General features: G+C 52.5%; 2 protein-coding genes across 3 annotated transcripts; one reads left to right on the top strand and one right to left on the bottom strand.

Moving 5' to 3' along the window:
* Positions 1–1453: 1453 nt before the first annotated feature.
* On the bottom strand, positions 1454–4165 carry LOC311165785 (uncharacterized protein). Of its 2 annotated transcripts, none has more exons than XM_084227286.1 (3): positions 4066–4165; positions 3510–3645; positions 1454–2997 (listed from the first exon to the last, which is right to left on the bottom strand). In XM_084227286.1, exons 1-3 carry the CDS (start codon positions 4117–4119, stop codon positions 1700–1702), a joined length of 1488 nt encoding a protein of 495 aa, XP_084083412.1. In that variant the 5' UTR covers positions 4120–4165; the 3' UTR covers positions 1454–1699. The 2 variants fall into 2 exon arrangements, with proteins under 2 accessions (XP_084083412.1, XP_084083413.1); XM_084227287.1 differs by having other exon boundaries at positions 1454–2994.
* Positions 4166–6802: 2637 nt separating this feature from the next.
* IL4I1 (interleukin 4 induced 1) lies at positions 6803–12078 on the top strand (the record flags this gene model as incomplete). The annotated part of the gene is made up of 8 exons (XM_084227292.1): positions 6803–6916; positions 8898–9008; positions 9059–9325; positions 9842–9954; positions 10129–10330; positions 10642–10710; positions 10954–11087; positions 11274–12078. The coding sequence occupies 8 exons, from the start codon at positions 6803–6805 to the stop codon at positions 12076–12078; spliced, it is 1815 nt and encodes a 604-aa protein (XP_084083418.1).
* Positions 12079–14198: the final 2120 nt, after the last annotated feature.

Here is a 14198-nt window from a genome sequence, read left to right as displayed (position 1 = left end):
TCACTTCAAACATCTGATTGCATCGTTTCTGCCCCCTAAAATGAGTTTTTGTTGGGTTTAGGACGGAGGATGTGATCAGGGAACTCGGTCAAGATGTTCCCTTCTATGAGCAGTTCTGAGGATGCAAAATGAGGCAATAACACCAAATTCCCCAAATGTTGCTGTGGTATTTTTTATGAACTGCTTTTATTGTGTATCCAGGACCTCAGGAAGGGTTTCCAATGTGTTATTAGAGAAAAAAAACCTATTTATGACCATGTCTGCTATTCATCATCCAGGGTTCACCTGCCCCCTCTGGAGACTTGTCCTGGCTGGGGGAATCTCCAGTTTTATTTTATTTTATTTTATTTTATTTTATTTTATTTTATTTTATTTTATTTTATTTTATTTTATTTTATTTTATTTTAATTCCAAGATTAAGCTCCTCAATCTCTTGCCGCAGTTTGATTTGATTGCCCTGTACTGCACAGTGCTGCCTGTGGCTACATAATTATGACAATAATAATAATAATAACAAGCTTTTTTTACCCCGAGCAAAGTGGTTTTGTTTTTTTTTAATTTCCACCCAGACCCGAAGCTCCTGCCACTAGAGGGCCTCGGCCATTGTACACAACCTTTTCTGCCTTTTCCCTACCCCTTTTTTTTTTTTTTTTTTTTTTTTTTTTTTTTTTTTTTTTTTAAATTCCTTCTTTCCTTCCTTCCTTTCTTCCGTTTTTTAACTCTTAACTCTTATCACTTAGGACATCAGCGGGACCCCACTCATCCGCTCCCCACGTGTGCATCCCCAATTTTTTGGGAGGAAAAACCAGGTTTTTTGGGAAAAATAAAGGGGCAGGGGAGTGGGGGGGTTTTGCCAACAGCACCTCCCAAGTTGGACCTGCAGGTAATGGGGAGATTCGGGTTGGGATGTGGAAAAAAAGGCAGAAAAACCAGAAAAATGGCTTGGTTTTCCCCATCCCTGTCCTTTCCTCCTCCATCCTCCCATCAGGGTCCGGGATTTTCCTCCCTCCAGTCTCAGGAAAGGGGGAAAATGATAAAAAAATCCCAACACACCCCCACCCCAAAATCCACCTCTGCTGGAGGCGTCCGAAGGCACAGGTTGGGATGCCTTAAAGTGGGAATGCTGGAGAAGCCAGGCCAGGTTTCCTGGGCTTGGAGCGACAGTTAATAAAGCAGAAGGCAGTTGAGCCAAAAAGCAAAACCCCTCCGTCCGTGTCTGCGTGGTTTTGTCTCTGGGGAAGAAGGAATTGCTCGTGCCTGGAGCGGGGAAAGCGCGGTGGGAGCACAAAGAGACGCGGGTGTCCGTGAGGCGCGGCGCTCCCGGTTTATTCCTGCCCTGTGCCAGCACCTCCTGCTCCCCCTGGGCATCTTGCCCCCTCCATCCCCTTCTCCCGCCCGCTGGCACGCACCACCGCTGGGTTTCCACATCAGAACCAGCCCCGGTTCCCCCACTCTTCCCTGATGGAGCCGAGTGCTGCTTCCTTTGGGAATAGGCTCCTTTTCCCCCCGGCTGTCCCATTGCTGGGGTCTGGACTGCAGCAGGTCCAAATATTCACCCATGGCTGTGGGCAGATAAATCCCACCCAGTGCCACGACAGAGCACGGCTGTCACCCACCCCAGTGCCCTTCAAGCGCCGCTTGGTGTCCGAGACAAGCTGCCCTCAGCTGTCTCTCCACACCCATCGCACCGAGGGGCGTCTCAGTCCTTGGGGCTCCTCGCTGCTGCGGGCTCCGGGCGCGTCCCCAGCGCGCCGCGTCCCGCCGAGGGCCCCGCAGCCTTGGGGAGGTGGCTGCGGCGGTGCTTGCCGAGGTGTGACCCCTGGCTGAACGCCTCGCCGCACTCGGGGCACTTGAACGGCTTCTCCCCGGTGTGCACGCGGCGGTGCCGCTCCAGGTGCGACGCCCAGGCAAAGCCCTTCCCGCAGTCGTCGCAGGTGTAGCTCTTGTGCGCGGCGTGGCCGCGCCGGTGCACCAGGAACGGGGGCGCTTCCCCGAAGCGCTTCCCGCAGTCGCCGCACTTGTAGGGCCGCTCCGGCGAGTGGGTCTTGCGGTGCTGCAGCAGGTGCGCCTTCTGCGTGAAGCGCTCTCCGCAGCTGCCGCAGGGGAAGGGCCGCTCGCCCGTGTGCACGCGCCGGTGCCGCTCCAGGTGCGAGGCCCACACGAAGCTCTTCCCGCAGTCGCCGCAGCGGTGCGCGTGCTCCCGGCCGTGGCACCGCTGGTGCCGCGCCAGCGCCGGCCCCGTCCGGAACAGCTTCCCGCAGTCCCCGCAGCGCAGGGGCCTCCTGCCCAGGTGCGTGCGGCGGTGCCGCGCCAGGTCGGAGCTCTGGCAGAAGGTCTTGCCGCAGGCCGGGCAGCGGTGCGGCCGCTCGCCCGCGTGGCTGCGGCGGTGCTTGGCCAGGTGCGAGCCCTGGCTGAACGCCTCGCCGCACTCGGCGCACCCGAAGGGCTTCTCGCCGGTGTGCACGCGCCGGTGCCGCTCCAGGTGCGACGCCCACACGAAGCCCTTCCCGCAGTCGCCGCACTTGTGGGGTTTGTCGGCGGCGTGGCCGCGGCCGTGGGCCGCCAGCTCGGCGGCGGCGGCGAAGCGCTTCCCGCAGTCGCCGCACTTGTGCGGGCGGTCGCCGGCGTGGGTGCGGCGGTGCTGCCGCAGGTGCGAGCTCTGGCTGTAGGTCTCGCCGCACTCGGGGCAGCCGAAGGGCCGCTCGCCCGTGTGCACCCGCCGGTGCCGCTCCAGGTGCGAGGCCCACGGGAAGCTCTTCCCGCAGTCGGCGCAGCCGAACGGCCGCTCCCGGGCCGGCCCTTTGCCACGCAGGGGTTTGGCACGGCCCGGTTTGGGGAGCGTGGTGGGTTTGGGGGGCACGGCTTTGTCTGGGCGCTTGGCTTTGCGCCGGTTGGAGCCCAGGGGCTTCTCCCGCTCCAGGCTCTGGGATGAGTGCCCAGCACTGCTCTCCGGTGCTCCTTTCTCCACTGCTTTTTCACTCACCAGCCCCTGAGCTGCTGGGAAAAGGGGAGAAGCAGGAAAAGGGGAAAGCGTGAGGAGCGGGATTTAAAATAATGGGAGTAGTAACAGGATTCTCCTTAAAATTTGTGCTTTTTCACTCATCAGCCCCTGAGGTGCTGGGAAACAGGAGAAGGAGAAAAAGGGGAGGGTATGGCCCTGATTGGAACAGAGGCAGGATTTAAAACAATAGAGCAACAACAACATTCCCCTTAAAAATCTTGTTCTACCCAAGAGGAGGAAGAGAGGTACAACACAGACCTGATCCCAGTTTGAACTGGAAACATAGAGATGCCAAGGGCACTCCAGTGCCATAATTTTCTATTTAAATTAGGAGAGATCAATAACATTTTCCTGAAGAAAAATAATCAAGGAGAGGGCTGGGGCTTGGGGAAATCCCCCTGGAAACTTGCCCAGATCCCTCCGCCCCTCTTCCCAAACTGCTTTGCTTGGAGCAAGGGAAGGAGAGGGGGACGTACAACAAGGAAAGAGATTTTTGGGGTGTCCTTACCCAGGGACATAAGGGTCTCATAGCTCTCGTGCATCACATCGAGGTACAGAGCCTTCTGCCGCGGATCCAGCAGCACCCAGGGCTCCACGGCAGAGGGAACAATGCAGGTTCCTCCCTCGGGGCTCCCCAAAATCCCCTGCAGGGAGGAGAAACCCTTTGAAATCGAGGAATTCCCTACACAGCGCTTCCTGATCGAGATTTCACGCTTTTCCTGCGGCCGCCTGGGGCAATGCCGGGTTTTCATAGTCCCTCCATCCAGGACTAACGTGAGCGGGGCAGGAGGGTCCCTGCTTCCCTCCGGCCATTCTGGCAGACCCCATCCCGCAGCATCCTCCTCTTCCTCCCCGTTCCCCCCTCCCCTGGAATCAGCGGCGGGGCCCTGGGGGCGGCGTCCAGGAGCATCCCCATCGCTGCGGAGCCCGGGGCTCCCTCTCCACCCTGCCTGTCCCTCGCCCCCTCCCCAAAAGGCGCCGCTGCTGCCGGGAGCAGCCCCCGCTGCCGTCCGCGGCCCCGCCGGGAGCCGAACCGCATCCCTGCCCCTCCTTCGCCCCGTTACCTGCTTTCGTGCCCGGCTTCCGCAGGGCTTTTCCTTGTGAGAAGCGTCCTCCATTCCCACGGAGGGAGGAGGCGATGCCCAGAGCCCCCCGTGCACCCCCAGAGCCTCCCCCCGCAGGACACAATGGAGGCGATGCCGAGCGCGGCTCCGGAAGCCCGAGCGGGTATCCGGGAGGGAGAGAGGAGAGGCTGAGCCTCTGCTGGGCTTAGCCAGAGCCCTCTAGAGGTAACCCGATCCCAAAGCCATCCCCGAACCTCCCGCAGACCCTTTGGAACGCGCGGCAGCGATGCCCCCCGCCCCGCTTGCTCCTGCCCTTTCAGCCGCGTTGTCGCCCCAGGCTGGTACCCAGAGGGTTTGGGGACCCTGCTGGAAGCTCTGCCGGGAAGATTGGGCTGGCAGAAGCAGGGATGGATCGTGTGTTGGGGAGGGTTTCGCTGGGATTCCCCCCCAGGTGAGAGAGGGGACGCTGCTGGTTTCCAGTCAGCAGCAGGCGGGAAGAAATTCTTGTTTTCCACCTGGAGAAATAGCTCTGGTGGTGTTTTCCTGGTGAAAACAACTGGGTTTTCTCCCCTCAGAACTCCGGGCAAACTGCTTATCACAACCCCACGAAGAAAAACCCCTCCCTGGGAGGAGGAGTTAATTTCTTGCATTCATTTCTTGCATTATGCCCCCAATCCCAAAAGTGTTGCCTCAGAGTGGCACGGGTGTGTGCGGCAGGTGTATCCAGGGAATCCTCTGGGCAAGCAGGAAATGAAGGGCAAGAAAGGGCATCTTTCCTCACCAGGACTTGCCCACACCTCTCCAACCTGTGCCTGCCGGCCCAGAGACTCATTAAGGCTAATTACCTCATTAATAAATCCACACGGGGTTTTCCCTCCTGGTGCTTTACCTGAGCTCAGTCCTTCTTCATCTCCACGGGGAAACGCTCCCAGGTGAGCACCCTCCTCCACTCCAAGCGCCCTCATGATGTCCCACACGTCTTTCCATGAAGAAAAGCCAACCTTAAAACCAGAAAAGGGCAATTTGGAAAGGGATCCCCATTCCTTCTCCCGGCCTCTGATTCCCTGCCTTGTGATGCAACTGGTGCCAGGAGCAAATTCACCTTCCCGTAACCTTCAGGGAATCAGCAGACGGCAGCAGGAAGATGGGAGGGACAACTTTTGCAACTGGTGGATTGTTGATGCCCAGAAAATACATCTCCATCATTGAGGTTGATCCCAAAGCAACTTGCTGGGACTCGTGTTAATCCAGGTTTTATCAGGGCAATGTGAAACCAGCTGCCCTCGCTCCAAACTCTCTGCTCTTCCTGGGAATGTGCATCTGGGCCAGTTTCACCGGGCAATTCCCAAAATCTCTCAGGATCTGTTTTTCCAGATGGAGAAAATGTGTGGTTTTGGAAATTCGGTGTTGATTCCCCACGGGGGAGCAACGAGTGAACCACAAGTCATAAAACATAAAGAGGTTTTTTTCCCCCCAAAATGATACTTTTACTTTTTCCCAATCCAACAGGTGGATTTTCTTAAATGGAGACATGTTCCAAGAAAAAAAAAATTCAAGAAATTCAAGAAAAACCTTCAGTCCTTCAGTTTTTCTCAGAAGGAAACTTCCCAAAGGTGTTCGTCACCCAATTTTAACCAAGACAGTGCAGTGACACCTATTTGGAAAGAGTCAAGAAACCGTCAAGGACCCAAAAAAAACATCCTGTGACTCACAGGACTGCATTATTCCATCCTGAACCTCCCCACCCCGGGGGATGTACCACCTGAATCTGAACACATATAATCTCAAACTCATATAATCCCGTGATATAATTACTTGGGACACCAGCTAAAACTGCAACCATCACTTCAACAGCCCTGAAACTGCAGCTTAACCAGACTGTGACCACCACCCTGCCTCCAAGGGGCCAGGCTGTGCTCTGACTCTGTGGTTTTAAGCCAATTTTCTGTATTCTTTACATTTACTGTGATTTTTCTAATTAATTGTAACTGTGACTCAAAATCTCTCACAAGGGATTTATGTGGCGTTGGTTTCTCCTGCTGGTTTACCTTCAAACCAGGAGCGTGGCATTGGGAATCCTGCAGGAGCCACAAAAACACCCCCACACACCACCAAAAAAGCAAAACTCTGGGCAAACCCCACATCCTGGCTTCTCCTGAGGGGATCCCTTGAACACAGCACCACGAGCCCCCCATTTCCATTTCACAATTCCAGCTGAACTGGGAGATCCCATAAATGCAATCTGCGAAGAGCCTTGACAAGAATCTCCAAAATGCTCCCTAAATTTTGTCTGACTGAATGCTCCTTGGTCCTGAGATGTTTTATGACCATATTTAGTGAAACCCCCCAGTTTTGTGGTGACTGAACAGGATAAAAAGCCTGGTGAGAGCTCCGAGCAGGAACTCCCAGTCCAAGAATGAAGAGATGGTTCCTCAGATGAGTATACGGTGCTTTGGCAAGTCCAAGGTCTCCACTCTGGAAAAACACTGGTCTCATTTCTAGAAGAATACCCAGTTTTTGCCATTTCACTGAAGGCCTGGGTGATCTTTAAGGTCTCCTTCCCACCCAAACAATTCTTCATTTCCTCTGTTATAATGGAGACAAGTTCAAGCCAAAACTGTCAACACCTAACAGCATCCAGTAGATTAATTTTCCCCACAAATGCTCGTTTTCATCCCTGAAATCATATTTTGAATGCCAGCCCCAGGTCTCCCCAGGGTTCAGAAGGATGCCCACGATGGTTGAACAGATTGCAGCAGCCTTTGTGCAATACCAGGAAAAAAACCCAAACCTGATTGTTCCCTTCTGGGAAATTGCTGCCTCTGGAGCAGGGTGGGGTCACCGTGTCTGGGTAAGCGTGGTACACCCCAAAACATGCAGTGGACAGCTGACTTTGCTCCAGGGGGGAAAAACCCCAGCGGAGGAAACTGACTCTGCTCAATTTCTGCTTCCCCTTCTGATGACAAATCACACTTCACTCCCTTCCGGGCTGCGCTGATTGGCAGAGGGTTTTTTGGAAGTACCAGGTTGCTGCTTTTTTTTTTTTTTTTTTTTTTTTTCCCCACTCTTGAGCTGGGGTATAAAATGAATTCCAATCTCAGCAGAGGATTCTTCTCCCTCCTGGAGCGATGATTGGGACTGGTGAGTGACTCCTCCCCTCAATCCTGAGATCTCAGTGGGCTTTTTCCTGGGTTTCTTTCAACTTTGTTGGCTGGGTTTGGTGCTTTGGTTCCATCTCTTTGCCACCTCCTGAAAGCACAACCACAAACCCCAAACCTCCCCTTTTCCAGCTGGACTGTTCCATGCCCACCTGGAGCTCCAGACACCCTGGGCAGGGGGAGACCTCCCTTCAAATCTGAGGTGTGGGGTGGTCTTGATTTTTCAGGAAACACTGACAACGAGCTCGGAATCTCTGAGGGCCACCCTGCAGCATGCCTCCATGCTCCAAGTTGGTGGTTTCTCCACATCTTCCCAAAAAAACACCTGAAGGAAGGTGGAGATTATCCACCTCTTCCCAAAAAAACACCTGAAGGAAGGTGGAGATTGTCCACCTCTTCCCAAAAAAACACCTGGTGGAAGGTGGAGATTGTCCACCTCTTCCCAAAAAAACACCTGAAGGAAGGTGGAGATTGTCCACATCTTCCCAAAAAAACCACCTGAAGGAAGGTGGAGATTATCCACCTCTTCCCAAAAAAACACCTGAAGGAAGGTGGAGATTATCCACCTCTTCCCAAAAAAACACCTGAAGGAAGGTGGAGATTGTCCACCTCTTCCCAAAAAACCACCTGGTGGAAGGTGGAGATCCAGCTGATACCTCCAAGGGCTGGTCCCAGGATATTTGCTCTGATCTCCAAACAGGATCTCCGAATGGTCCATGGGTTTTTTCCAGCCCTGGGCAGGTCAATCCAACCTTATCCCACTATGAACAGGATTTCTGCAGCAGATTCTTGCTGAGTATTTTTTACACTTGTGTTTGGTGTCTTGATCAGCTCCAGGGGCAGTTGAAACACCTGCCTCAGGGGTTGGATGGTAAAGGCTCCAAGGTAGATCCCTGGCAGATCCACCCCAGATCTGTGGCAGATCCAAAAAAAACCCCACAATTCCTAGGGATTTTCCAGCAGTAAGAATTACCCAATATAGGGTTTCCAGAGTTTTTTGCTTTTTCCCTGGAAGAAAATTGGCAGCACTCAGGAGAAGGAAAAGAAAACGAAAGTTGCTCTTCAGTTATTTTGAAAAACAGAAACCAAAACCAGGAAAACCCCGAGGAAGGGGGGCAGAGGGGGGAACAGGGGACAGGATGGGACAGAGTGTGGTTCTCAGCCCAAATTTTCTTTCACTGTGAAAAATAACATTGAGTCTGTTCTGGTGGAAATGGTCGTTTTGGGTCTGTTTGCTGCTCCCTGTGGGCATCTCAAAGACACAATAATTTTAAAGGAGAGGATTTTAAATTGGGAGGGATTTTTAAAAGGAGGGAATTTTGAAGGAGAGTAAAATTCTCTTCTCTAAAATTCGGTAGAAAAATTTTAATTAGGGAATTTTAAAGAAGATAAATCCCATCTCTCTTCATCCCTCCAATTCATCCACCTTTCTGTGAAATTTTATCTCCAGCTCTCCTGTCTGTGCAAGTCTCCATCAGATCCATCTGCCCAATCCTGTCTTTTCCCTCCACCCTTCACGTGAAAACTCCCCAGATTACCCAGGTATGGGAAAGGTCACTGGGAACAACGAGGTGCCTCGATTCTTTGCACATGAGTGACACTAATTACTGTTCTTGAAAGCTTTGGATCTTATTCTAAGAAGGTCAAAGTCACCCTGGCAACTCACCACAACAGCTGTACGAGCAGAACAGGAATAGGGGGAACAAAGAAATCATCAATGGGCTGATTTCTCTTAGAAAACAGGAATCGCCCTCACTGACATCTCCTGATGACGCCTTCCACGGTGTACCTGCTGGTGCCAGGGATTTCACAACCACCCCAGTTCCTCCTTTCAGGTCTCCGACGCCGAGTTTGTGCCAACGCCGTCTTATCGCCTTCCCTCCCCAGCCCTCTTCCAGATCCTCCTGCTGGCGGGTCTGCTGAGCGCCAAGCGGTTCCCGTGCTTTCCCGAGTATTGTCTCCATGACCGGGACTACGAGGAGCTGCTGCAGATTGTCCAGGACGGGCTGGAGCCCGCGGCCCACCCGGCGCACGTGGTCGTGGTGGGCGCGGGGATCGGCGGGCTGACGGCGGCCAAGCTGCTCCGCGACGCCGGGCACGAGGTGGGAATTCCACTCGGCTCTCCCGGGCTCGGTTCCCTCCTCCAAAGTTCCTCCAGGGAAAGGGAAATGCGGTGGTTCAGCCACTGAAGGAAGGGAAGGAGATTTGTCTCCGGTAATTTCCCCTGACATTGGCTCCTGCGAATCAAACGAGTCCTTTGCCTTCTGTCTTTAGGGCAGCGGAAATTCCAGGGGTTTCCAAACCATCCCAAGGCACCCGTGAGTCTCAAAGAGGGTTTGAAAGGCACGGAGGGACAGATTGGTGCTGCTTTCAGAGCCCTGTTTGAGCCTGAACCACCACGAGAACCTTCTCACCAGAGCTGGTGTCCAAATGCGACCCAGGAATTGCGAAATGAGAAACTGCCCCGCAGGCAGAGGTGTCAACAGAGAAGGGTTTGGATCTACAGGTGCTTCAGATCTGACGGGCATCTGCCCCACCCTCTGGACCTGGTTTTGGGGGAGTTTCACGTCAAACAAGCCATTTCCCAAACACTTCCAACCTCCACCCAATTTTTCTAGGTTACCATTCTGGAAAGGAGCAGCTGGGTCGGGGGGCGGATCCGGACGTACCGGCCCGAGGGACAGGACTGGTACGTGGAGCTGGGAGCCATGCGCCTGCCAGGCCAGCACAGGTGAGGGCGTGTCCACCCCCGTGGCCAGGTGAGGGACCAGCCCAGTCTGGGGGGCGAATCATCCCCAGGGCCACCCCGGGATGCAGCACCTGTGCCAAGGGGGCAAAATGCTTTGGTGTCAGAGCTGGGGGTTGGTGGTTGTCTGTCAGCGCCGTCACTCCGCCCTTTTTACAGGCTGGTCCGTGAATTCATCCGCCAGTTCAACCTGAAGCTGAACCCTTTCATCCAGAGTGACAACAACACCTGGTACTTCCTGAAGGGTGCTCGGGTCAGGGCTGAGGAGGTCAACAGGAACCCCGACATCCTGAATTACACGCTGAAGCCGTCGGAGCGGGGCAAGAGCCCCGTCCAGCTGTACCGGGAGGTCCTGAGCAAGGTAGGAGGTTTTCCCACGGTGTCCCCTCACCTCAGCGATGAGATGAGTTGGAGGAAACTTGGCCATAAACTGGGGAAGAACAGGGTCCTTCTGGAGTCAAAAGCAGAGAGGCTCTTTCAGAAAGGACAGGTGGTTGCAAAAAATCCTGGAAGGAGTCCAGCAGGACTCGGATGAGCAGAAAATGCACAGCTGCCTGAAACTTGATCTCCAGAAGCTTGGGGCTACCAAACCCTGAAATCCTGAGAGATTTTTGGGCAGCACTTTTGGAAATGGATCTTTTACCAGTGAATATATCAGTGTTTCTTCTCCAGGCTTTTAAGAAGTTCCAGACCACTGATTGCAGGAAATATCTGGCTCAACACGACTCCTTCTCCACCAAGGTAATGGGCCTGGGCTCGAGGGCAAATTTAATACCAGCTCTTGATAATTAACCTGCTCTCCCTGCTTTCAGAAGGGTCTGTCTGTGTCACTCCAATCCCATCCTCTGTCACCTTTCGGATGCTTTTCCCTAATAAATGATCCCTTCTACATAAAAAAGGCTGAGAAAGGGGCCAGCACAGCTCCAGTGGAGCCCTAGCTGAGGTCACAACCTCAGGCTGTGTCTCTGCTCCTGGGATCTGCAGGAATATTTGATCAAGGTGGGGGAGCTGAGCCGAGGAGCTGTTGACATGATCGGTGACTTGCTGAATGAGGACTCGGGGTTTTACCTGTCCTTCCTCGCCTCACTGTGGGACTTTGACATCTTCTCTGAGGAGAGGTGAGTGCTGTCCCTTCAGCCCAGCCCAGTTCCCACAGCAGAAAGCGTCGCAGTGATCCCAAACAGGAGCCGCTCGTGGCTCGATGGGGCCTCCAAGCTCCGCTGGTGTCTCCAGAGGAGCTCAGGTTTTCACACTCCCTGAACCTCAGCCTCCTTCCCACACCTCCCGCTCCTCCTCCCTTCCAGTTTTGATGAAATCACCGGAGGGTTTGACCAGCTGCCCAAAGCCTTCCACAAGGCTCTGCCCAACGTCATCCAGTTCAACTGCACCGTGGAGAAGATCATGACGAAGGGCAACAAAGTCCGAGTGTTCTACCGAGCTCCGGACACGCTGGCCCCCACCATCATCACTGCAGATTACGTCCTTGTCACTTCCAGTGCCAAAGCCACCAGGCACATCCAGTTCCTGCCGCCGCTGTCCCCCGCCAAGGCCCACGCCCTGCGCTCCATCAACTACGCCAGCGCCTCCAAAATCGTCCTGGCGTGCTCCGAGAGGTTCTGGGAGAAGGACGGGATCCGCGGGGGGTACTCGGTCACCGACCGCCCCTCCCGCTTCATCTACTACCCCAGCCACAACTTCTCCAGCGGGGTGGGCGTCATCCTGGCCTCCTACACCTGGAACAACGACGCCGAGTTCTTCCTGCCCCTCACCGACGAGAAGTGCCTGGACGTGGTGATGCAGGACCTGGCGGACATCCACCAGGTGAGCAAGGAGTACCTGCAGTACACCTGCGACCAGCACGTGATCCACAAGTGGCAGCTGGACCAGCACGCCCTGGGGGCCTTCGCTGCCTTCACGCCGTACCAGTTCGTGGATTACTCGCAGGCCCTGTTCGCCCACGAGGGCCGGGTGCACTTTGCCGGGGAGCACGCGGCCCAGCCCCACGCCTGGATCGACACGGCCATGAAATCGGCCGTCAGGGCCGCCAGCAACATCCACCACGACAGCGGCGAGGGGCCGGGGGGACCCCCGCGGAGGGAAGAGCTCTGAGCCGGCCTTCGGCGGTTTTGGCGGTGCGAATCCGGTCCGTTTGATTTATTAAAAATATCGGTATTGGTCTAGTGCCGATACCCAACTGAGACGGACAAAAACTCTCGACAGTTTAGAGTTAGAAAGTGTACGTTTATTGTGGGATAACTCCCAAATTCGCACCCAATTTACAGGTGATTACAGAGTCCTTTTATTTATACAAGTATTGAATACCCAAAATACAAATGCATATCCATAACTTTGGTGCATCGCATTCCCAATATGGATATTGATCTAGTACCAATATCCAAAAACTCTCCGACAGTTTAGAGTTAGAAAGTGTACTTTTATTGTGAGATAACTCCCAAATACACACCGCAATTTACAGGTGATTACAGAGTCCTTTTATTTATACGAGTATTGAATACCCAAAATACAAATGCATATCCATAACTCTGGTACATCCCATTCCAAGTATGGATATTGGTCTAGTACCAATATCCAAAAACTCTCTGACAGTTTAGAGTTAGAAAGTGTACGTTTATTGTGGGATAACTCCCAAATTCGCACCCAATTTACAGGTGATTACAGAGTCCTTTTATTTATACGAGTATTGAATACCCAAAATACAAATGCATATCCATAACTTTGGTGCATCCCATTCCAAGTATGGATATTGATCTAGTACCAATATCCAAAAACTCTCTGACAGTTTAGAGTTAGAAAGTGTGTGTCTATTGTGGGATAAGTCCCAAATTCGCACCCAATTTACAGGTGATTACAGAGTCCTTTTATTTATACGAGTATTGAATACCCAAATTCCAAATGCATATCCATAACTTTGGTACATCCCATTCCCCATATGGTGATTAGTTTAAAAGCCATTAAGCATGGTAATTACCTCAAAAGCTCTTATGCATAGTTTGTTCCCTGAAATGGGTCGGTGGTCCCTTTCATGGGGAGTGGTCCCAAAATGAGGAAGTAAATGAAGTCTTCCTCATTCTGACCCTTCTACCTTTTCAATGCAAATATGACAAATGAACCTTGGTAGGTCTCCCATTCCCTGTCCTCAGTTGGTTTCAGAACAGAGGAGGCCACAATTGTCCTATGCTCCTAAAAGCTGTTTATCAGTTTCTGTATTCTTCATTAAAAACCCAGCTAACCAAGCATTGTGCTGACAAGCAATCAATTATTAGTTAACTACTAACTCTAAACTACATCAAGGCCTACCCATTTATTTTAATTAACTCCAATAAAGCTTATCTCTAACTAGAATCTTAGCTCCTCTAAAATCTCTAAATTCCTTAAAGTTTATGTCTCACTTTCTGAGAAAAATCAGCAGGAGGTGTGACAAAGCTGGGTGTCTTGAAGCAGGACCAGCTGGTTAAATGTGTCACAGGGAGAGAAGGGAGCACTGAGTTATAAATCAGAGTTCTAAACAATTAATGGGGATAGGAGGGAGCACTGAGTTATAAATCAGAGTTATAAACAATTAATGGGGATAGGAGGGAGCGCTGAGTTATAAATCAAAGTTATAAACAATTATTGGGGATAGGAGGGAGCGCTGAGTTATAAATCAAAGTTATAAACAATTATTGGGGATAGAAGGCAGCGCTAAAACCAGACGTGTGTTTCAGGACTCTGCTGTTCCCCTTGTCCACCTAATTCCCAGTTTATTTGCATTTCATGGCATGACTGAGGAGAAATAAAGGTGGGAATTTCTGTTTTCCTTGTGGCTGAGGGCAGGGTCATCACGCATAAATGGCATTGCCACGCTCCAGCCCTTTGGGAAGTCACCACCCTCAGTTCCCCCACCCCAAAATCTGAGAGAGAACCCGGTGCTTCCTCACCATCCTCTCCTTTGAGGGGTCCAACACGACCAGCTAATTAATCAATACCAATTCCTGTTAACTAATTAACCATCCCCACAGCACTAGTCAGGATGCGGTGCCGATCTCTTCTACCTAAAGTGTGGCCAAGGTCAAGTTGATCCAAGTATATCAAATAAATTATCCTCAATCTTCAAAGCAAATCCAAGGTTTGGCTGGAGTTTCTCCTCTCACCAGTAATTGTCCTAAAATCCGTGGCCTTGGAAACTCCGTCTGTGCTGCAGGTGGGATTTTTTGGGCTCAGAACGGAGC

This window comes from Fringilla coelebs (genome assembly GCF_963513975.1).
Source record: "Fringilla coelebs genome assembly, contig: SCAFFOLD_124, whole genome shotgun sequence".
Taxonomy (NCBI): Eukaryota; Metazoa; Chordata; class Aves; order Passeriformes; family Fringillidae; genus Fringilla; species Fringilla coelebs.
The sequence above is the reverse complement of the archived record's forward strand: the minus strand, read 5'-3'. Positions and strand labels throughout refer to the sequence as shown.

Bases quoted from the DNA above. Each gene is read 5' to 3' on its own strand.
- LOC311165785 (XM_084227286.1), bottom strand. From the start codon at position 4,119: ATGGAGGACGCTTCTCACAAGGAAAAGCCCTGCGGAAGCCGGGCACGA. The intron at 3,646-4,065 runs GTAACGGGGCGA...TCCTCCCTGCAG, and splicing joins GAAGCCGGGCACGAAAGCAG to GGGATTTTGGGGAGCCCCGA. The intron at 2,998-3,509 runs GTAAGGACACCC...CCCTTTTCCCAG, and splicing joins TGAGACCCTTATGTCCCTGG to CAGCTCAGGGGCTGGTGAGT.